Source organism: Mustelus asterias, chromosome 4 (assembly GCF_964213995.1).
Source record: "Mustelus asterias chromosome 4, sMusAst1.hap1.1, whole genome shotgun sequence".
In the NCBI taxonomy this organism is placed as follows: Eukaryota; Metazoa; Chordata; class Chondrichthyes; order Carcharhiniformes; family Triakidae; genus Mustelus; species Mustelus asterias.
In genome coordinates, this window is record NC_135804.1 from 152,476,228 (window position 1) to 152,498,321 (window position 22,094).

Genomic DNA, 22,094 nt, shown 5'->3' on the forward strand with positions numbered 1-22,094 from the left:
CACCTCTTTAACCTGTGCTTAATCCTCTCTCCACTTGCATTGTCTGTATCTGTAAAGACTTAATTACCTATTAAGACTTGCATTCCAACCATTATCTTGCAATTGAGTGTGTGTCTATTTTTGCCCTGTTTGTGAACCCAACTATGCACTCACTTGACGAAGGAACAGCGCTCTGAAAGCTCATGCTAATAAATAAACCTGTTGGACTTTTAACCTCGTGTTGAGACTTCTTACTGTGCCCATTCCAGTCCAACGCCGACATCTCCACATCCCCGAAGGAAGAGGTGGAAGAGAGTAGGCCTGGGGTCCTTAATTATGCTGGCTGCTTTTCGGAAGCAGCGGGAAGTGCAGGCAGTGTCAATGGCTGGAGGGGATGGTTTGAGTGATGGACTGGGCTTTCAACATGGTCCTTTGTAGTTTCTTGCAGTCTTGGGCAGAGCAGGAGCCATACCAAACTGTGATACAACCAGAAAGAATGCTTTCTATGGCGCACTTGTAAAAGTTGATGAGTGTCATAGCTGACATGCCGAAGTAGAGGCATTGGTGGGCTTTCTCAACTATAGTGTCGGCATGGGGGGGGAGGAACCACGACAGGTTGTTGGTGATCTGGACACCTAAAAACTTGAAGCTCTCGACCATTTCAACTTCGCCCCCGCTGATGGGTCCATGTGGCTAGCCTGGGACTCGAGCTTGGTCCGCTACTGTCTTTTGGCATCTTTGATGGATCTCCTTTGTTCATATCCGGCCGTCTTGTATAGGTCTGGGTCGGCTGACTTAAACGTCTCAGACATGGACATGTCCTCTACTATGCTTCCTGAAGTCAATGACTATCTCCTTCGTTTTGTTGACATTGAGGGACAGATTATCGTTGTCGCATCAGTTCACCAGATTCTCTCTTTCCTGTACTCTGTCTCATCATTGTTTGAGATCCGACCCACTACGGTGGTGTCATCAGCAAAATTGAAAATCGGGTTGGAGGGGAATTTGGCCACACAGTCATAAGTGTATAAAGAGTATAGTTGGAGGCTATGGATACAGCCTTGTAGGGCACCCCAGGGTTGAGGATGAATGTGGAGTTGTTGCCTATCCTTACTGATTGCGGTCTGTATGTTAGGAATTTCAGGAACCAATCGCAGGAGGAGGAGCCAAGCCCCAGGCCACGAAGTTTCGAAGGATTAACGGTGTTGAAGCCTGAGCTGTAGTTGCTATGTAGGAGTCTGCATTAGGTGTCTTTGTTATCTAGGTGCTCCAGGGTTGAGTGCAGGGCCAGGGAGATGGTTTCTGCTGTGGACCTGTGGCGGCGGTAGGCGAACTGTAGTGGATCCAGGCAATCTGGGATTCTGGAATTGATTTGTGCCATGACTAACCTTGTGAAACACTTCATAATGTTGCATGTCAGAGCCACTGGACGGTCGTCATTGAGGCATACTGCTTGGCTTTTCTTTGGTACCAGGGTGATGGTCGTCTTCTTGAAGCAGATAGGGGCCTCAGATTGGTGTAAAGAGAGATTGAAGATGTCTGCGAATACCCCCGCCAGCTGGTACGCACAGGATCTGAGTGCTTGTTCGGGTACCCCATCCGGGCCAGTCACTTTGTGGTTTGACCTTTAAGAAGGCTGCTCTGACATCTGCAATGGTGACCTCAGATACAGGTCATCCGAGGCTTCTGGGGTGGAGGGCATGTTCTCGCTGACCTTTTGCTCAAAACGGGCATAGAATGCTTTGAGCTCATCAGGGAAGGTGGATTGGAGCCGGCGATTTTACACGCCTTCATCTTGGAGCCTGTTATGTCTTGCAGACCTCGCCATAATCAGTGAGCGTCCATGTGGCTAGCCTGGGACTCTAGCTTGGTCCGGTACTGTCTTTTGGCATCTTTGATGGATCTCCTTAGATCATATCTGGCTTTCTTGTATAGGTCAGTTTCGCCTAACTTGAGCACCTCAGACCTGGACTTCAGCAAGCAGTGGATATCCCTGTTCATCCATGGTTTCTGGTTGGGGAACACACGGATTTGCTTCTTTGGCATACAGTTTTCTACACACGTACTAATGAAGTCAGGTACTGTAGTGGTGTACTTGTTCAGGCTGGTCGCAGAGTCTTTAAATATCTAAGCAGTCCTGTAGGAGATCATCCGATTCTTCAGACCAACATTGCACAACTTTCTTTGATGGATTCTCCCATTTCAGTTTTTGCTTATAAGCCAGGAGCAGGAGCACAGCCTTGCAGTCTGATTTACCAAAGCGTCGGCGGGTGATAGAGCACTAGGCATGTTTGATATGAGGTGGTGGTGGTCTCACTTCTTGAACTACTGCAGTCAATGTGGATAGGCACATCCACAGTTCTATTAGGATTAGGTTTACAGGATTTTGACCAGCCACAGTGAAGGAATGGCAATATATTTCCAAGTCAGGATGGTGAGTGGCTTGGATGGGAACTTGCAGGTGACGGTATTCCTTTGTATCTGCTGCACTTGTTCTTCTCGAAAGTAATCGTTTTGGGTTTGAAAGGTGTTGTCTTAGAAACCTTGGTGAATTCCTGCAGTGCATTTTGTAGATGGTACACACTGCTACGACTGTACGTCAGTAGTGGAGGGTGTGAATGTTTGTGGAAGGGATGCCAATCAAGCAGGCTGCTTTGTTCTGTCAAACTTCTTGAGTGTTGTTGGAGCTGCACTCATCCAGGCAATTGGAAAGTATTCAATCATACTCCTGACTTGTGCTTTGTAGATGGTAGACAGGATTTGGGGAGGCAGGAGAATAGTTCCTTGGCACAGGATTCTTAGCCTCTGATCTGCTCTTGCAAACAAAGTATTTATATGGCTAGCCCAATTAATTTTCTGGTCAATGGTAACCTCCAAAATGTTGATAGTGGGGGATTCAGCAATGCCGTTGAATCTCAAAAGGCGGTATTTAGATTCTATTTTGTTGGAGATGGTCATTGCCTGGCACCTGTGTGCTGCAAATGCAACTTGCCACTTGTCGGCTGCAGCCTGGATATATGGGAACCATGAAATAACAGACACATATCGAAGGAAAAACGTAGTCGCTCTGCCTTAAAATAAATTCTGCACAGAGTTTTTACATGGAAACTAGAAGCAGTAGTTTGAGCCTACTCCGCCTCCATTCAATAAGATCATGGCTGATCGTTTCGTGGATTCAGCTCCACTTCACCGCCCGCTCACCATAATCCTTAATTCCTTTTACTGTTCAAAAATCTATCTATCTATCCTTACCTTAAAAACATTCAATGAGGTAGCCTCAACTGCTTCACTGGGCAAGGAACTCCACAGATTCATAACCCTCAGATCTTCAACTCAGTCCTAAATCTGCTCCCCCTTATTTTGAGGCCATGCCCCTTAGTTCTCATTTCATCCGCCAGTGGAATCAACTTCCCTGCTTCTTTCTTATCAATTCCCTTCATAATTTTATGTTTCTATAAGATCTCCCCTCATTCTTCTGAATTCCAATGAGCATATCACCAGTCGACTCAGTCTCTCCTCATAAGCCAACCCTCTCAACTCTGGAATCAACCTAGTGAATCTCCTCTGCACCCCCTCCAGTGCCAGTATATCCTTTCTCAAGTAAGGAGACTAAAACTGTTCACAGTACTCCAGGTGTGGCCTCACGAGCACCTTATACAGCTGCAACCTAACCTCCCTGTTTTTAAACTCCATCCCCCTAGCAAAGAAGGATAAAATGCCATTTGCCGCCTTAATTACCTGCTGAATCTGCAAACTAACTTTTTGCGATTCATGAAAAAAGAACACCCAGGGCCCTCTGCACAGCAGCATGCTGTGAATGGGGAGGAATGGGGAGGAATTTGTAAAATGCGTACAGGAGGGTTCTTTGGAACAATATGTAGATAGCCCGACTAGAGAGGGGGCTATACTGGACCTCGTACTGGGGAATGAGCCCGGTCAGGTCTTCAAAGTTTTGGTAGGGGAACATGTGGCAAATAGTGACCACAATTCTATTAGCTTTAGGATAGTGATGGAAAAGGATGAGTGGTGTCCCAAGGGTAAGGTGTTAGATTGGGGAAAGGCTAACTTTAGTGGGATTAGGCAGAAATTAGCAGCTCTTGATTGGGAGAGGCTGTTTGAGGGTAAATCCACATCTGGCATGTGGGAGTCTTTTAAGGAACAGTTGTTAGGGCTACAGGACAGGCACGTGCCTGTAAAAAAGGATAGGAAGGGTAGGATTCGAGAACCGTGGATAACCAAGGAAATTGAGGGACTGGTCAAAAAGAAAAGAGAGGCGTATGTTAGGTCCAGGCAGCTAAAAACGGAGGGAGCTCTGGAGGAGTACAAAGAAAGTAGGAAAGAACTCAAACGGGGAATTAGAAGGGCACAAAGGGATCACGAAATGTCCTTGGCAGACAGGATTAAGGAGAATCCCAAGGCATTTCATTCATACGTTAGGAACAAAAGGGTTGTCAGGGAAAAAATCGGACCTCTCAGGTACAAAAGTGGGGAATTATGCTTAGAGCCCAAAGAAGTAGGGGAGATCCTAAATGAATACTTTGCGTCGGTATTCACAAAGGAGAGGGATGTGTTGACTGGGAGTGTCTCGGAGGGGAGTGTTGAACCGTTGGAGAAAATCTCCATTACAAGGGAGGAAGTGTTAGGTTTGTTAGAGAATATAAAGACTGACAAATCCCCAGGGCCTGATGGAATCTATCCAAGGCTGCTCAGGGAGACGAGAGATGAAATCACTGGGCCTTTGACGCAAATCTTTGTCTCGTCACTGGACGCAGGTGAGGTCCCAGAGGATTGGAGGATAGCTAATGTGGTCCCGTTATTTAAGAAGGGTAGGAAGGATAACCCGGGTAATTATAGGCCGGTGAGCTTGACGTCCGTGGTCGGGAAGTTGTTGGAGAGGATTCTTAGAGAAAGGATGTATGCGCATTTAGAAAGGAATAAACTCATTAACGATAGTCAGCATGGTTTTGTGAGAGGGAGGTCATGCCTCACTAACCTGGTGGAGTTTTTTGAAGAAGTGACCAGAATGGTTGACGAGGGAAGGGCCGTGGATGTCATCTATATGGACTTTAGTAAAGCGTTTGACAAAGTCCCTCATGGTAGGCTGGTGAAAAAGGTTGGATCTCATGGGATAAAGGGGGAGGTGGCTAGATGGGTGGAGAACTGGCTTGGTCACAGAAGACAGAGGGTGGTAGTGGAAGGGTCTTTTTCCGGCTGGAGGCCTGTGACTAGTGGTGTTCCGCAGGGCTCTGTATTGGGACCTCTGTTGTTTGTGATTTATATAAACGATCTGGAAGGTGTAGCTGGGATGATCAGTAAGTTTGCGGACGACACAAAATTGGCAGGACTTGCAGATAGTGAGGAGCATTGTCAGAAGCTACAGAAGGATATAGATAGGCTGGAAATGTGGGCAAAGAAATGGCAGATAGAGTTCAATCCTGATAAATGCGAAGTGATGCATTTTGGTAGAAATAATGTAGGGAGGAGCTATACGATAAATGGAAGAACCATAAAGGGTGTAGATACGCAGAGGGACCTGGGTGTGCAAGTCCACAGATCCTTGAAGGTGACGTCACAGGTGCAGAAGGTGGTGAAGAAGGCATATGGCATGCTTGCCTTTAAAGGACGGGGCATAGAGTATAAAAGTTGGGGTCTGATGTTGCAGATGTATAGAACGTTGGTTCGGCCGCATTTGGAATACTGCGTCCAGTTCTGGTCGCCACACTACCAGAAGGACGTGGAGGCTTTGGAGAGAGTACAGAGGAGGTTTACCAGGATGTTGCCTGGTATGGAGGGGCTTAGTTATGAGGAGAGATTGGGTAAACTGGGGTTATTCTCCCTGGAAAGATGGAGGATGAGGGGAGACTTAATAGAGATGTATAAAATTATGAAAGGCATAGATAGGGTGAATGGTGGGAAGCTTTTCCCCAGGTCGGTGGTGACGTTCACGAGGGGTCATAGGTTCAAGGTGAAGGGGGGGAGTTTTAACACAGATATCAGAAGGACATATTTTACACAGAGGGTGGTGGGGGCCTGGACAACATCCTGGTAAACCTTCTCTGCACTCTCTCTAGTGCCTCCACGTCCTTCTGGTCGTGCGGCAACCAGAACTGGACGCAGTACTCCAAATGTGGCCTAAACAGCGTTCTATACAGCTGCATCATCAGACTCCAGCTTTTATACTCTATACCCTGTCCTATAAAGGCAAGCATATCATATGCCTTCTTCACCACCTTCTCCACCTGTGCTGCCAACTTCAAGGATTTCTGGACTTGCACACCTAGGTACCTCTTCGAATGAACAGAGAACATAACAGCACAGTACAGGCCCTTCGACCCTCGATATTGCGCCGACCAGTGAAACCAATCTAAAGCCCCTCTAATCTGCACTATTCCAATATCATCCATATGTTTATCCAATAACCATTTGAATGCTCTTAATGTTGACGAGTCCACTACTGCTGCAGGCAGGGCATTCCACGCCCTTACTACTCTCTGAGTAAAGAACCTACCTCTAACATCTGTCCTATATCTATCACCCCTCAATTTAAAGCTATGTCCCCTCGTGCTAGCCATCACCATCCGAGGAAAAAGGCTCTCACTATCCACCCTATCTAATCCTCTGATCATCTTGTATGCCTCTATTAAGTCACCTCTTAACCTTCTTCTCTCTAACGAAAACAACCTCAAGCCCCTCAGCCTTTCCTCGTACAATTTTCCCACCATACCAGGCAACATCCTGGTAAATCTCCTCTGCACCCTTTCCAACACTTCCACATCTTTCCTATAATGCAGCGACCAGAACTGTACGCAATACTCCAAGCGCGGCCGCACCAGAGTTTTGTCCAGTTGCAGCATGACCTCCTGGCCCCGAAACTCAATCCCTCTACCAATAAAAGCTAACACACCGTATGCCTTCTTAACAACCCTATCAACCTGGGTGCCAACTTTCAGGGATCTATGCACATGGACACCCAGATCCCTCTGTTCATCCACACTTCCAAGTATCTTACCATTATCTGTTCATATAAACGATCTGGAAGAAGGTGTAACTGGGGTGATCAGTAAGTTTGCGAACGACACAAAATTGGCAGGACTTGCAGATAGTGAGGAGCATTGTCAGAAGCTACAGAAGGATATAGATTGGCTGGAAATTTGGGCAAAGAAATGGCAGATGGAGTTCAATCCTGATAAATGCGAAGTGATGCATTTTGGTAGAAATAATGTAGGGAGGAGCTATACGATAAATGGCAGAACCATAAAGGGTGTAGATACGCAGAGGGATCTGGGTGTGCAAGTCCACAGATCCTTGAAGATGACGTCACAGGTGGAGAAGGTGGCGAAGAAGGCATATGGCATGCTTGCCTTTATAGGACGGGGCATAGAGTATAAAAGTTGGGGTCTGATGTTGCAGATGTATAGAACGTTGGTTCGGCCGCATTTGGAACACTGCGTCTAGTTCTGGACGCCACACTACCAGAAGGACGTGGAGGCTTTGGAGAGAGTATAGAGGAGGTTTACCAGGATGTTGCCTGGTATGGAGGGGCTTAGTTATGAGGAGAGATTGGGTAAACTGGGGTTGTTCTCCCTGGAAAGACGGAGGATGAGGGGAGACTTAATAGAGGTGTATAAAATTATGAAAGGCATAGATAGGGTGAACAGTGGGAAGCTTTTCCCCAGGTCAGTGGTGACGTCCACGAGGGGTCATAGGTTCAAGGTGAAGGGGGGGGGGGGGGGAGGTTTAACACAGATATCAGAAGGACAAGAGGGTGGTGGGGGCCTGGAATGCGCTGCCAGGCAAGGTGGTGGAGGCAGACACACTGGGAACGTTTAAGACTTATCTAGATAGCCATATGAACGGAGTGGGAATGGAGGGATACGAAAGAATGGTCTAGTTTGGACCAGGGAGCGGCACGGGCTTGGAGGGCCGAAGGGCCTGTTCCTGTGCTGTATTGCTCTTTGTTCTTTATTAGCCCAGTACTCTGTATTCCTGTTACTCCTTCCAAAGTGAATCACCTCACACTTTTCCGCATTGAACTCCATTTGCCACCTCTCAGCCCAGCTCTGCAGCTTATCTATGTCCCTCTGTAACCTGCCACTTCCCTCCGCACTGTCTACAACACCACCGACTTTAGTGTCATCCGCAAATTTACTAATCCATCCTTCCACGCCCTCATCCAGGTCATTAATAAAAATGACAAACAGCAGTGGCCCCAAAACAGGCACCTTGTCAAATGCCTTCTGGAAATCCAGACAAAACACATCCACCGGTTCCTCATGGTTCCCCCGTGCTCATAATGCCCTCAAAGAACTCCAGTAAATTAGTCAAACATGACCTGCCTTTCATGAACCCATGCTGCATCTGCCCAATGGGACAATTTCTATCCAGATGTCTCACTATTTGTTCCTTGGTGATAGATTCAAACATTTTCCCCGTAACAGAAGTTTAACAAACCGGCCTATAGTTACCCGCCTTTTGTCTACCTCCTTTTTAAAACAGTGGCATCACATTTGCTGTTTTCCAATCTGCAGAAACGACCTCAGACTCCAGCGAATTTTGGTAAATTACCATGAGTGCATTTGCTATTTCGCCCACCATCTCTTTTAGTCCCTTGGGATGCATTCCATCAGGGCCAGGAGACTCGTCTATCTCAATATTTAGCAGAAATTGCAGCTACTTTGCATACTTTGCACACAAGTCTCAAAATTTAATCCAGAATGTCTCAGTAATTATGAAAGTGACATACCAGCTTGTTTCCCCTTTTTATTTCCTTCTTGATATCTTCAAGCAAGAAACCGCCAAGAGTCTCGTTTTCGGAGTGCGAGGTCACCAGAGCAGAAGAAAATAACTAGAAATAGGAAGAAAAAGTACCATCAGTCTGCTTGCAGAACAAACTTGACATGTACAGCTTGCTGAGAACGTGTTTGACTGCACAACACATCTCCAAATTTAACACATGGATGATAGGTTCAGGTAGCATTTGGGCCAAATTCGAGGAACTCCTGGTGAATGGAAAAAGAGAATTTGCTAATGGAAGTAATGGAGGGAAACTGGACCAGCTGGAAGTCACTCAGTATAAAGGGATAGCTAGTGATTAGAACATGCAGATGACCACACTTTCTGCTGTTTCCCTAGCACAGTAGGAAAATACCATATGCAATACCATAGAATCCCTATAGTACAGGAGGCAATTTTTCTGATTGGCAGTCAGTGACTAAGAACAAAGAACAGTACAGCACAGGAAACAGGCCCTTCGGCCCTCCAAGCCTGTGCCGCTCCTTGGTCCAACAAGACCAATCGTTTGTATCCCTCCATTCCCAGGCTGCTCATGTGACTATCCAGGTAAGTCTTAAACGATGTCAGCGTGCCTGCCTCCACCACCCTACTTGGCAGCGCATTCCAGGCCCCCACCACCCTCTGTGTAAAAAACATCCCTCTGATATCTGAGTTATACTTCGCCCCTCTCAGCTTGAGCCCGTTACCCCTCGTGATCGTCACCTCCGACCTGGGAAAAAGCTTCCCACTGTTCACCCTATCTATACCCTTCATAATCTTGTACACCTCTATTAGATCTCCCCTCATTCTCCGTCTTTCCAAGGAGAACAACCCCAGTCTACCCAATCTCTCCTCATAGCTAAGACCCTCCATACCAGGCAACATCCTGGTAAACCTTCTCTGCACTCTCTCCAATGCCTCCACGTCCTTCTGGTAGTGCGACGACCAGAACTGGATGCAGTACTCCAAATGTGGCCTAACCAGCGTTCTATACAGCTGCATCATCAGACTCCAGCTTTTATACTCTATACCCCGTCCTATAAAGGCAAGCATACCATATGCCTTCTTCACCACCTTCTCCACCTGTGTTGCCACCTTCAAGGATTTGTGGACTTGCACACCTAGGTCCCTCTGTTTCTATACTCCTGATGACTGCCATTTATTGTATAACTCCTCCCTACATTTCTTCCAAAATGCATCACTTCGCATTTATCCGGATTAAACTCCATCTGCCACCTCTCCGCCCAATTTTCCAGCCTATCTATATCCTGCTGTATTGCCCGACAATGCTCTTCGCTATCCGCAAGTCCAGCCATTTTCGTGTCATCCGCAAGCTTGGTTACACCTTCTTCCAAATCATTTATATATATCACAAATAGCAGAGGTCCCAGTACAGAGCCCTGCGGAACACCACTGGTCACAGACCTCCAGCCGGAAAAAGACCCTTCGACCACTACCCTCTGTCTCCTATGGCCAAGCCAGTTCTCCACCCATCTAGCCACTTCTCCTTGTATCCCATGAGCCTTAACCTTCTTAACCAACCTGCCATGTGGGACTTTGTCAAATGCCTTACTGAAATCCATATAGACGACATCCACGGCCCATCCTTCATCAACGGTTTTTGTCACTTCCTCAAAAAACTCCACCAAATTTGTAAGGCACGACCTCCCTCTTACAAAACCATGCTGTCTGTCACTAATGAGATTGTTCCGTTCTAAATGCACATACATCCTGTCTCTAAGAATCCTCTCCAACAACTTCCCTATCACGGACATCAAGCTCACCGGCCTATAATTTCCTGGGTTATCCCTGCTACCCTTCTTAAACAACGGGACCACATTCGCTATCCTCTAATCCTCAGGGACCTCACCCGTGTCCAAAGAAGCAACAAAGATTTCCGTCAGAGGCCCAGCAATTTCATCTCTCGTCTCCCTGAGCAGTCGAGGATAGATGCCATCAGGCCCTGGGGCTTTGTCAGTTTTAATGTTCCCTAAAAAACCTAACACTTCCTCTCTTGTAATGGAGATTTTCTCTAACGGGTCAACACCTCCCTCCGAGACACTCCCGGTTAACACGCCTCTCTCCTTCGTGAATACCGATGCAAAGTATTCATTTAGGATCTCCCCTATTCCCTTGGGTTCTAAGCATAATTCCCCTCCTTTGTCCCTGAGAGGTCCGATTTTCTCCCTGACAACTCTTTTGTTCCTAACGTATGAATAGAATGCCTTAGGATTCTCCTTAATCCTGCCTGCCAAGAACATTTCGTGACCTCTTTTTGCCCTTCTAACTCCCCGTTTGAGTTCTTTCCTAACTCTCTCTGTATTCCTCCAGAGCTCCATCTGTTTTCAGTTGCCTGGACTTAACGTACGCCTCCCTTTTCATTTTAATCAGATCCTCAATTTCCCTGGTTATCCACGGCTCTCGAATCCTACCTTTCCTATCTTTCCTTTTTACAGGCACATGCCTATCCTGCAGCCTTATCAATAGTTCCTTAAAAGACTCCCACATGCCAGACGCGGAATTACCCTCGAACATCCTCTCCCAATCAACATCCACCAATTCCTGCCTAATCCGGCTATAGTCAGCCTTCCCCCAATTTAGCACCCTGCCCGTAGGACAACACTCATCCTTGTCCATTACTATCCTAAAGTTAACAGAGTTGTGGTCACTATTTGCCACATGTTCCCCTACCGAAACTTTGACGACCTGACCGGGCTCATTTCCCAGAACTAGGTCCAGTATAGCCCCCTCTCTAGTCGGGCTATCTACATACTGTTCCAAAGAACCTTCCAGTACGCATTTTACAAATTCCTCCCCGTCCGGACCCCCAGCTCTCAGCACTTTCCAGTCTGTGCCAGGGAAATTAAAGTCCCCCACTACAACAACCCTATTTTTTATGCACCTATCCAGAATCTCCTGACATATCCTTTCCTCCACTTCCCGTGGGCTGTTGGGTGGTCTGTAGTACACCCCCAGCATAGTGACTGCACCCTTCCTGTTTCTGAGTTCCACCCACAGCGACTCAGTACATGACCCCTCTAAGTTGTCTACCCTCTGCACCGCGGTAATGGCAGGGGGGTGGGGAACAAAACAGGAGGTCAGTAAATACTGAGGCTGGGGTTGAGCTGGGGGCCAGGGCAAGGCTAGCGGTAATATGCTCCTTAACTAATATCGCTACTCCCCCACCTTTTTTAGCGCCTCCTCTGTCTCGCCTAAAACACTTATACCCCGGAATATTCAGCTGCCAGTCCTGTCCTTCTTTTAACCAAGTTTCCGTCACCGCAACCACATCCAAATTCCGCATAAGCATTAAGGCCCTAAGTTCGTCTGTTTTACCCGTTACGCTCCTCGCATTGAAGCAGATGCACTCCAGACCTCCAGGCCCACTCAGGTCATCCTCCTCCAGAGTGCTCCTCTTCTTAGCTAGCCTTGCCCTGGCCCCCAGCTCAACCCCAGCCTCAGTATTTACTGACCTCCTGTTTTGTTCCCCACCCCCCTGCCACACTAGTTTAAATCCTGCCGAAACACTCTAGCAAAACTCCCAGCCAGGATATTTGCTCCCTTCCAGTTGAGGTGTAACCCATCCTTTCTGTACAGTTGCCATCCTGACTTGAAGATTTCCCAGTTATCTATGAATTTAAAACCCTCCCTCTTGCACCAGTCCTTTAGCCACGCGTTCAACTGTAGAATCTCCCTGTTCCGAGCCTCACTTGCACTAGACACCGGGAGCAGTCCAGAGATTGCTACCCTGGAGGCCTTACTTTTTAGCCTAGCACCCAACTCCCTGAATTTCTCTCGTATGACCCCCCTGCTCTTCCTACCTACATCATTTTCACCAATGTGTACAATCACATCCGTTTGACTACCTTCCTTTTTAAATATGCTTCCTACCCTCTCGGAGACATCCGCAGGGATCTGTGCTAGGACTCCAACTGTTCACATTATACATTTATGATCTGGAAGAGGGGACTGAATGTATTATCTCCAAATTTGCAGATGATACAAAGTTACGTGGGAAGGGGAGCTGTGAGGATGATGCAGAGATGCTTCAGCATGATTTGGGCAGGCTGAGTGCGTGGGCACCTGCATGGCAGATGCAGTATAATGTGGATAAATGTGAGGTTATCCACTTTAGTAGCAATAATAGGAAGACAGATTATTCCTTGAATGGGTGTAAATTGAGAGAGATGGATACTCAACGAGACCTTGAAGTCCTCATGCATCAGTCGCTGAAAGCAAGCGTGCAGGTACAGTAGGCATTAAAGAAGGCACATGGTACGTTGGCCTTCACAGCGAGAGGATTTGAGTAAAGGGATAGGGATGTTTTGCTGCAATTGCACCTGGAGCAGTGTGAGCAGTTTTGGTGTCCTTGTCAGAGGAAGGATGTGCTTGCTATGGACAAAGTACAGTGAAGATTTACCAGGCCGATTCCTGGGATAGCTGATCTGTCATATGAGGAGAGACTAAGTCGGTTAGGATTATATTTACTGGAGTTTAGAAGAGTGAGAGGGGATTTCATAGAAACTTATAAAATTCTAACAGGGTTAGACAGGGTAGATTCAGAAAGAATGTTCCCAATGGTGGGGGAGTCCAAAACTAGGGGTCATAACCCTTTTAGAACTGAGGCGAGGAGAAATTTCTTCACCCAGAGGGTATTCACTACCATCGATTGTAGTTGAGGCCAAAACATTGTCTGATTTCAAGAAGAAATTAAATATAGCTCTTGGGGCTAAGGGGACCAAGGGATATGGGAGAAAGGGGGGGGGGAATCAGAACTTTGAATTCGATGATCAGCCATGATCAAAATGGATGACAGAACAGGCTCAAAAGGCCGAATGGCCTACTTCTGTTTCTAGCTTCTATGTGTCTACACAAACAATAGTCCCATCTAGGCCCTATACCTATAACCCCACGTATTTACCTTGCTGATCACCCTGACATGATGAGGTAATTTAGCGTGGCCAATCAACCTAACTCGTACATCTTGGCACTGTGGGGGGAAACCAGAGTACCCAGAAGAGACCCATGCAGACACGGGGAGAATGTGCAACTCCACACAGTCACCCGAGGCTGGAATTGAACCCGGGTCCCTGGCGCTGTGAGGCAGCAGTACTAACCATCATACACATCAGAGGTCATGCAACCAATTCCTATGCAAAGACAAACAGAAAATCTTAGCAGGTCTGAGCTTACATTTCAAGTCTGGATGTCTCTTCATCAGACACAATCTGGATTCAAGCATGAAGATGACTGAATCTTGGTCATTCTCTTGATGCTCACTGAAAGCACCAGCACCAACCAATCATTTTAGCAAATCCTAAATTTCAAGTAAGAAATCAGAGGAATGTTAAGATGGAAAGATGCATCCTTTCCAACCTAACTAGCTAAGGCTCCACATGATTCCTGCTTCTTTTCACTTACCATACATTTGTGATGTGCTGCCATCTTCTGGCTTTGGGCTACTAACAACTGGCCACAATGCTCCTCTTTATTGAGTTTACAGAAAGCACATTTTGGTGGTCTTGAACCCCTCTTCTTCCCCTTGGAATCAGCCGCCATCATGCAAATTGACCTCAAACTGAAATTTTCAAAATGTATAAAGAAAGACTGAATTATTGAAATGGATAGGCAAGATTATTTAACATATTTATAGTTTTAAAACCATTTTGAGTTATTAGAATATTGTGTTAATTGCCTAATTTTTAAAAATGGGGGAATTCTTTGCACTCAAAATGATCGAGAGAATGTTATCATGCTTTGTCATTTTCTTATTGAAACTTGCAATGGATGCCCCTCTGTGCACAATGCACCAATTTGTTTTCTTTTCACATATCTGAACACATAAAATGCCAAGCAATTTAAGTCCTACTTGGAAATGACCAGTTATCTTTTTAAATGCCTGCACACTCCATGAAATGACGTTATCAGGGTCATCACTAATTTTTGGCATAACAGGAAAACACAAATATTTAGATATGTTTGATATACGATTGGTTTGATGTCCACTCAGGTATTGCAGATAATGATAATGAAAACATTGTGTACACCTGCAATCAATACTTTCAAATATGGAATCTAGATATAACACTAAGGTGAGCTACAGATAAAAAATAACGAGAGAAACTATAAAGTCACACTGGAGTGGGCACATGCCTTCAAATTGCTGTTTTAAACATCAATCAGCAATTGGAACACTCCATGAAAGTTGGTTTTTAGAACTGCTACCAACCTGTTGAATGCACCATCTCTGAAAACCTCAGGCAATGTAATGACTTAAATCTATAATCATGTCTGCAATCCATCCAGCTTTGCTTACATCAGTCCCCTTTTTACAGAAAGATACTTTGAGGTTTGGTTGATTTCTCCCTGTTCAATTTTACTTCAGACGACATTGCATCTTGCAATTGTATCTAAATATTAAGTCACTCCCACCAGTGGGTGGAGCACAGTCTCTTGCAAGAAAATCTGAGATTTTATTAACATGCAAACAAAACCAATTGTAACATAAGTAAAAAAGCAGAATTTAGGGAGCTAGGAAGCAAGCTGAAAAGTAGGACCTCAAAGGTAGTGATCTCAAGATTACTACTTGTGCCACGTGCTAGTCAGAGTAGAAACCGCATAGATTCCTACAGTGCAGAAGGAGGCTATTCGGCCCATCGAGTCTGCATTGACCACAATCCTATCCAGACCCTATCCCCATACCTTTACCCTAGCTAGTCCCCCTGACACTAAGGGGCAATTTAGCATGGCCAATCCACCTAACCCACACATCTTTGGACAGTGCGAGGAAACCAGAGCACACCCTGGAGGAAAGCCACACAGATACAGGGAGAACGTGCAAACTCCACACAGACAGTAACCCAAGCCAGGAATCGAACCCGGGTCCCTGGTGCTGTGAGGCAGCAGTGCTAACCACCGTGCCACCATGCCACCTTAGGATACATAGGATGATTATGTGGCTGGAAAGATGGTGCGAGGGGAAGAGTTTCAGAGTCCTAGCGCATTGGGACTGGTTCTGGGGAAGGTGCGACATGAACAACTGGACGGGTTACACCTGGGGGCATTTGCGAGAGTGGTTGGGGAGGATTTAAACTAATATGGCAGGGGGGTGGGAACCTTTGCAAGGATTCAGAGCAGGGGGAATTAAGAACAAGAGGAAAAGAAAGTAAGGAGAATAAGGAAAATGATAGGCAGAGAAATCAAGGGCCAGAGTCAGATAAGGACTGAGTAAAAAATAGTAGGAAAAGGAAAAAGAAATGTTAAAAGTGCCACCTTAAGGTTTGGTACCCGAATGCTCGGAGCATTTGAAACAAAATGGATGAATTAGTTGCACAGATAGGATGTAAAGGGGGATGATATAGTTAGCATTCCAAAGACTTGGCTCCAAGGTGAGCAAGGATGGGAAATAAACATTGAGGGTTATTCAATGTTTATGAAGGACAGACAGGAAGGAAAAGGTGGTGGAGTTGCATTGTTGATTAAAGATGATATTCAAACGATACTAAGGAAAGATATTAGCATAGGTGATGTGGAATCTGTATGGGCTGAATTAAGAAACCACAAGGAGCAAAAAAATATTGGTGGGGGTGGTACACAGACCACCAAACTGTAGGGTAATGTTGGGAAAAACATTAGACAGGAAATCAGAGATGCATGTGTTAAAGGAACATCTATGATTATGGGAGACTTTAATCTGCATATAGATTGGGAGAGTCAAATTAATCACAGCACAATAGAGGAGGAATTTCTGGAGTGCATACGGGATGGTTTTCTGAGGAACCAACAAGGGAGCAGGCCATCTTGTACTGGGTGTTGTGCAATGAGAAAGAGTTAGTTGGCAATCTAGTTGTGAGAGAACCCTTGGGGACGAGTGACCATAATGTGGTAAAATTCTTTGTCAAGGTGGATAATGGTGTAAAAGCAAAATACTGCGGATACTGGAATCTGAAACAAAAACAGAAAATGCTATAAAATCGCAGCAGGTCTGACAGCATCTGTGGGGAGAGAATAGAGCCAACATTTCGAGTCTAGATGACCCTTCATCACCCATGGCTCTGACGAAGGGACATCTAGACTCAAAACGTTGGCTCTATTCTCTCCCCAAAGATGTTGTCAGACCTGCTGAGATTTTACAGCATTTTTTGTGGATAATGATGTAGTTGATTCTCAGACCAGGGTCCTGAATCTCAATAAAGGTGACTATGATGGTATGGGGCATGAATTGGCCATGATGGATTGGGGAATATTACTACAAGAAAAGACAGTGGACAGGCAATGGCAGGTATTTAAAGAACGAATAGGTGAACTCCAGAAGTTGTTTATTTCTGTTTAGCGCAAGAGTGGTAAGGGAATTGTGACCAAACCCGTGGCTTCCAAGGGAAATTAGAGATAGTATCAGATTCAAAGAAGAAGCATACAAATTGGCAAGAAAATGCAATAGGCCTGAGGATTGGGAGCAGTTTAAAATACAGCAAAGGTAGACCAAGGGATTAAGGGTAAAAATAGAGTATGAAAGTAAATTAGTGGGGAACATAAAAACTGACTGTAAAAGTTTACAGATATGTAGAGAGAAAAAGATTGACAAAAACTAATGTAGGCCCGCCCCTCACAGTCAGAAATGGGAAAATTCATAACGGGGAATAAAGAAATGGCACAGGAATTAAATTTGTACTTTGTTTCAGTCTTAACAAAGGAAGACATGAATAATATGCCAGAAGTACTGAGAGAAACAAGTTTTAGTGAGGAGCTGAAGGAAATCATCATTAGTAGAGAAATGGTTTGGGAGAAATTGATGGGATTGAAGGTGGATAAATCTCCAGGTCCTGATCATCTTCATCCCAGAGTACTTAAGTAAGTGGCCCTGGAAATGGTAGATCCATTGGTGGTTATTTTCCAAAATTCTTTGGACTCTGGAATAGTTCCTACAGATTGGAGGGTAGCTAATGTAAGCCCGCTATTCAAAAAGAGAGGTAAAGAGAAAACAGGGAACTATAGACCAGTGAGCTTAACATTGGTACTGGAAAAGTTACTAGAGTCTATTATCAAGGATTTCATAACTCGGCATTTGGAAGACAGTGGTATAATCAGACAGTCAGCATGGATTTACAAAAAGGATGAATCTATTGGAATTTTTTGAGGATGTAACCAGTAGAGTTGACCGAGGAGAACCAGTGGATGTGATGTATTTAGACTTTCAAAAGGCTTTTATCAAGGACTCATATAACAGACTACTATAGAACCATAGAAAATTACAGTGCAGAAACAGGCCTTTTGGCCCTTCTTGTCTGCGCGAACCTTTTTTTGCCCAGTCCCACTGACCTGCACCATATCCCTCCTCACCCTTCTCATCCATGAACCCGTCCAAGTTTTTCTTAAATGTTAAAAGTGACCCCGCATTTACCACTTTATCCGGCAGCTCATTCCACACTCCCACCACTCTCTGCGTGAAGAAGCCCCCCCCTAATATTCCCTTTAAACTTTTCTCCTTTCACCCTTAACCCATGCCCTCTGGTTTTTTTCTCCCCTAGCCTCAGTGGAAAAAGCCTGCTTGCATTCACTCTATCTATCCCCATCAAAATCTTATAACCTCTATCAAATCTCCCCTCATTCTTCTACGCTCCAGGGAATAAAGTCCCAACCTATTCAATCTCTCTCTGTAACTCAGCTTCTCAAGTCCCGGCAACATCCTTGTGAACCTTCTCTGCACTCTTTCAACCTTATTTACATCCTTCCTGTAACTAGGTGACCAAAACTGTACACAATACTCTAAATTTGGCCTCACCAATGCCTTAACTATGTAAAGTTAAAGAACATGGGATGGCAGGTAATGTCCTGAGATGGATAGAAAGTTGGTTAGCAGATAGGAAGCAAAGAGTTGGCATAAATGGGTCTTTTTCTGATTGGCAGTCATTGACGAGTGGGCGTCCACAGTGATCTGTGCTAGGACCCCAACTGTTCACATTATATATCAGTGATCTGGGAGGAGGAACTGAATGTATTATCTCCAAATTTGCAGATGATACAAAGTTGAGTGGAAGGGTGAACTGTGAGGAGGATGCAGAGATGCTTCAGCATGATTTGAACAGGCTGAGTGAGTGGGTATGTGCATGGCAGATGCAATATAATGTGGATAAATGGGAGGTTACCCACTTTGGTAGCAATAATAGGAAGACACATTATTACTTGAATGAGTGTAAACTGAGAGAGATGGATACTCAATGAGGCCTTGGAGTCCTCGTGCATCAGTCGCTGAAAATAAGCACGCAGGTACAGCAGGCAGTAAAGATACAAATGGTATGTTGGCCCTGATAGCAAGAGGACTTGAGTATAGGAATATGAATGTTTTGCTGCAATTGTATAGGGTGTTGGGGAGAACCTAACAACGTAACTAGGAGCAGGAGTAGGCCATCTGCCCCCACGAGCCTGCTCTGCCATTCAATAAGATCATGGCTGATCTTTTCATGGACTCAGCTCCACTTACACGCCCACTCCCCATAACTCTTACTTCCTTTACTGTTCAAAAATTTATCTATCCTTGCCTTAAAAACATTCAATGAGGTAGCTTCAACTACTTCCTTGGGCAAGGAATTTCACAGATTCACAACCCTTTGTGTGAAGAGGTTCCTCCTCAACTCAATCCTAAATCTGCTAAATCAGACAGAGGGTGGTGGTTGATGGAAAATTTTCGGATTGGAGGCAGGTTGCGAGCGGAGTGCCGCAGGGATCAGCGCTTGGTCCTCTGCTCTTTGTGATTTTTATTAATGACTTAGAGGAGGGGGCTGAAGGGTGGATCAGTAAATTTGCTGATGACACCAAGATTGGTGGAGTAGTGGATGAGGTGGAGGGCTGTTGTAGGCTGCAAAGAGACATAGATAGGATGCAAAGCTGGGCTGAAAAATGGCAAATGGAGTTTAACCCTGATAAATGTGAGGTGATTAATTTTGGTAGGACTAATTTAAATGTGGATTACAGGGTCAAAGGTAGGGTTCTGAAGACTGTGGAGGAACAGAGAGATCTTGGGATTCATATCCACAGATCTCTAAAGGTTGCCACTCAAGTGGATAGAGCTGTGAAGAAGGCCTATAGTAGCTTTTATTAACAGGGGGTTGGAGTTTAAGAGCCGTGGGGTTATGCTGCAACTGTACAGGACCTTGATGAGACCACATTTGGAATATTGTGTGCAGTTCTGGTCACCTCACTATAAGAAGGATGTGGAAGCGCTGGAAAGAGTGCAGAGGAGATTTACCAGGATGCTGCCTGGTTTGGAGGGTAGGTCTTATGAGGAAAGGTTGAGGGAGCTAGGGCTGTTCTCTCTGGAGCGGAGGAGGCTGAGGGGAGACTTAATAGAGGTTTATAAAATGATGAAGGGGATAGATAGAGTGAACGTTCAAAGACTATTTCCTCGGGTGGATGGAGCTATTACAAGGGGGCATAACTATAGGGTTCGTGGTGGGAGATATAGGAAGGATATCAGAGGTAGGTTCTTTACGCAGAGAGTGGTTGGGGTGTGGAATGGACTGCCTGCAGTGATAGTGGAGTCAGACACTTTAGGAACATTTAAGCGGTTATTGGATAGGCACATGGAGCACACCAGGATGATAGGGAGAGGGATATCTTGATCTTGGTTTCAGATAAAGCTCGGCACAACATCGTGGGCCGAAGGGCCTGTTCTGTGCTGTACTGCTCTATGTTCTATGCTCCCCCTTATTTTGAGGCCATGTCCCCTAGTTCCACCCACCAGTGGAAACAACTTCCCTGCTTCTATCTTATCTATTCCCTCCATAATCTTTTATGTTCCTATAAAATCGCCCCTCATTCTTCTGAATTCCAATGAGTATAGCCCCAGTCTACTCAGTCTCTCCTCATAAACCAACCCTCTCAACTCCGGAATCAACCTAGTGAATCTCCTCTGCACCCCCTCCAGTGCCAGTATATCCTTTCTCAAGTGAGACCAAAACTGTACACAGTACTCCAGGTGTGGCCTCACCAGCACCTTATACAGCTGCAACATAACCTCGCTGTTTTTAAACTCCATCCCTCTAGCAATGAAGTACAAATTTCCATTTGCTTTCTTAATTACCTGCTGTACCAGCAAACCAACTCCTTGTGATTCTTGCACAAGGACACCCAGGTCCCTCTGCACAGCAGCATGCTGCAATTTTTTATCATTTAAATAATAGTCCATTTTGCAGTTATTCCTATCAAAATGGCTAACCTCACATTTACCAACATTGTACTCCATCTGCCAGACGCTCACCCACTCACTTAGATTATCTATATCCCTTTGAAGACTTTCAGCACCCTCAAGACACTTTGCTCTGCCACTCACCTTAGTGTCATCTGCGAATTTTGACACACTACACTTGGTCCCCAACTCCAAATCATCTATGTAAATCGTAAACAATCGCAGTCCCAACACTGATCCGAGGCACACCACTAGTCACTGATTGCCAACCAAAAAAACACCCATTTACCCCCACTCTTTGCTTTCTGTTAGTTAACCAATCCTCTATCCATGCTAATACATTACTCGTAACACCATGCACCTTTATCTTATGCAGCAGTCTTTGGTGCGGCACCTTGTCAAATGCCTTCTGGAAATCCAGCTACACCACATCCACAGGTACCCCATTGTCCACTGCACATGTAATGTTCTCAAAGAATTACACCAAATTAGTCAAACATGACCTGCCCTTCTTGAACCCATGCTAGAATCATAGAAACCCTACAGTACAGAAAGAGGCCATTCGGCCCATCGAGTCTGCACCGACCACCCAGGCCCTATCCCCATATTCCTACATATTTACCCACTAATCCCTCTAACCTACGCATCTCAGGACAATTTTAGCGTGGCCAATCAACCTAACCCACACATCTTTGGGCTGTGGGAGGAAAACGGAGCACCCGGAGGAAAGCCACGCAGACACGAGGAGAATGCGCAAACTCCACACAGACAGTGACCCAAGCCGGGAATCGAACCCAGGTCCCTGGAGCAGCGTCTTACCAATGGGACAATTTATATTCAGATGTCTCACTATTTCTTCCTTGGTGATAAATTCAAGCATTTTCCCTGCTACAGAATTAAGTTCACCAGCCTATAGTTACCCACCTTTTGTCTACCTCCTTTTTTAAACAGTGGCGTCACATTTGCTGTTTTCCAATCTGCGGGAACCATCCCAGAGTCCAGCGAATTTTGGTAAATTACCACTCGAGCATTAAAAATTTCTCCCGCCATCTCTTTTAGTTCCCTGGGATGCATTCCATCAGGGCCAGGAGACTTGTCTACCTTTATCCCCATTAACTTGCCCAACACTACCTCTTTCGTTATAATGATAGTTTCTAGG

General features: G+C 45.5%; 1 protein-coding gene across 9 annotated transcripts in view; it reads right to left on the reverse strand.

Moving 5' to 3' along the window:
* The window catches only part of phf6 (PHD finger protein 6), a 139,733-nt gene that overhangs the window by 112,969 nt on the left and 4,670 nt on the right, over positions 1 to 22,094 (reverse strand). For all 9 annotated transcript variants that reach the window (XM_078211987.1, XM_078211982.1, XM_078211984.1 and 6 more), the window contains 2 exons: positions 14,173 to 14,329; positions 8,723 to 8,824 (listed from right to left, as the gene is read on the reverse strand). In XM_078211987.1, the coding sequence (XP_078068113.1) occupies positions 8,723 to 8,824; positions 14,173 to 14,313 (243 nt within the window). In that variant the 5' untranslated portion in view covers positions 14,314 to 14,329. The remainder of the gene's footprint in view (positions 1 to 8,722; positions 8,825 to 14,172; positions 14,330 to 22,094) is intronic.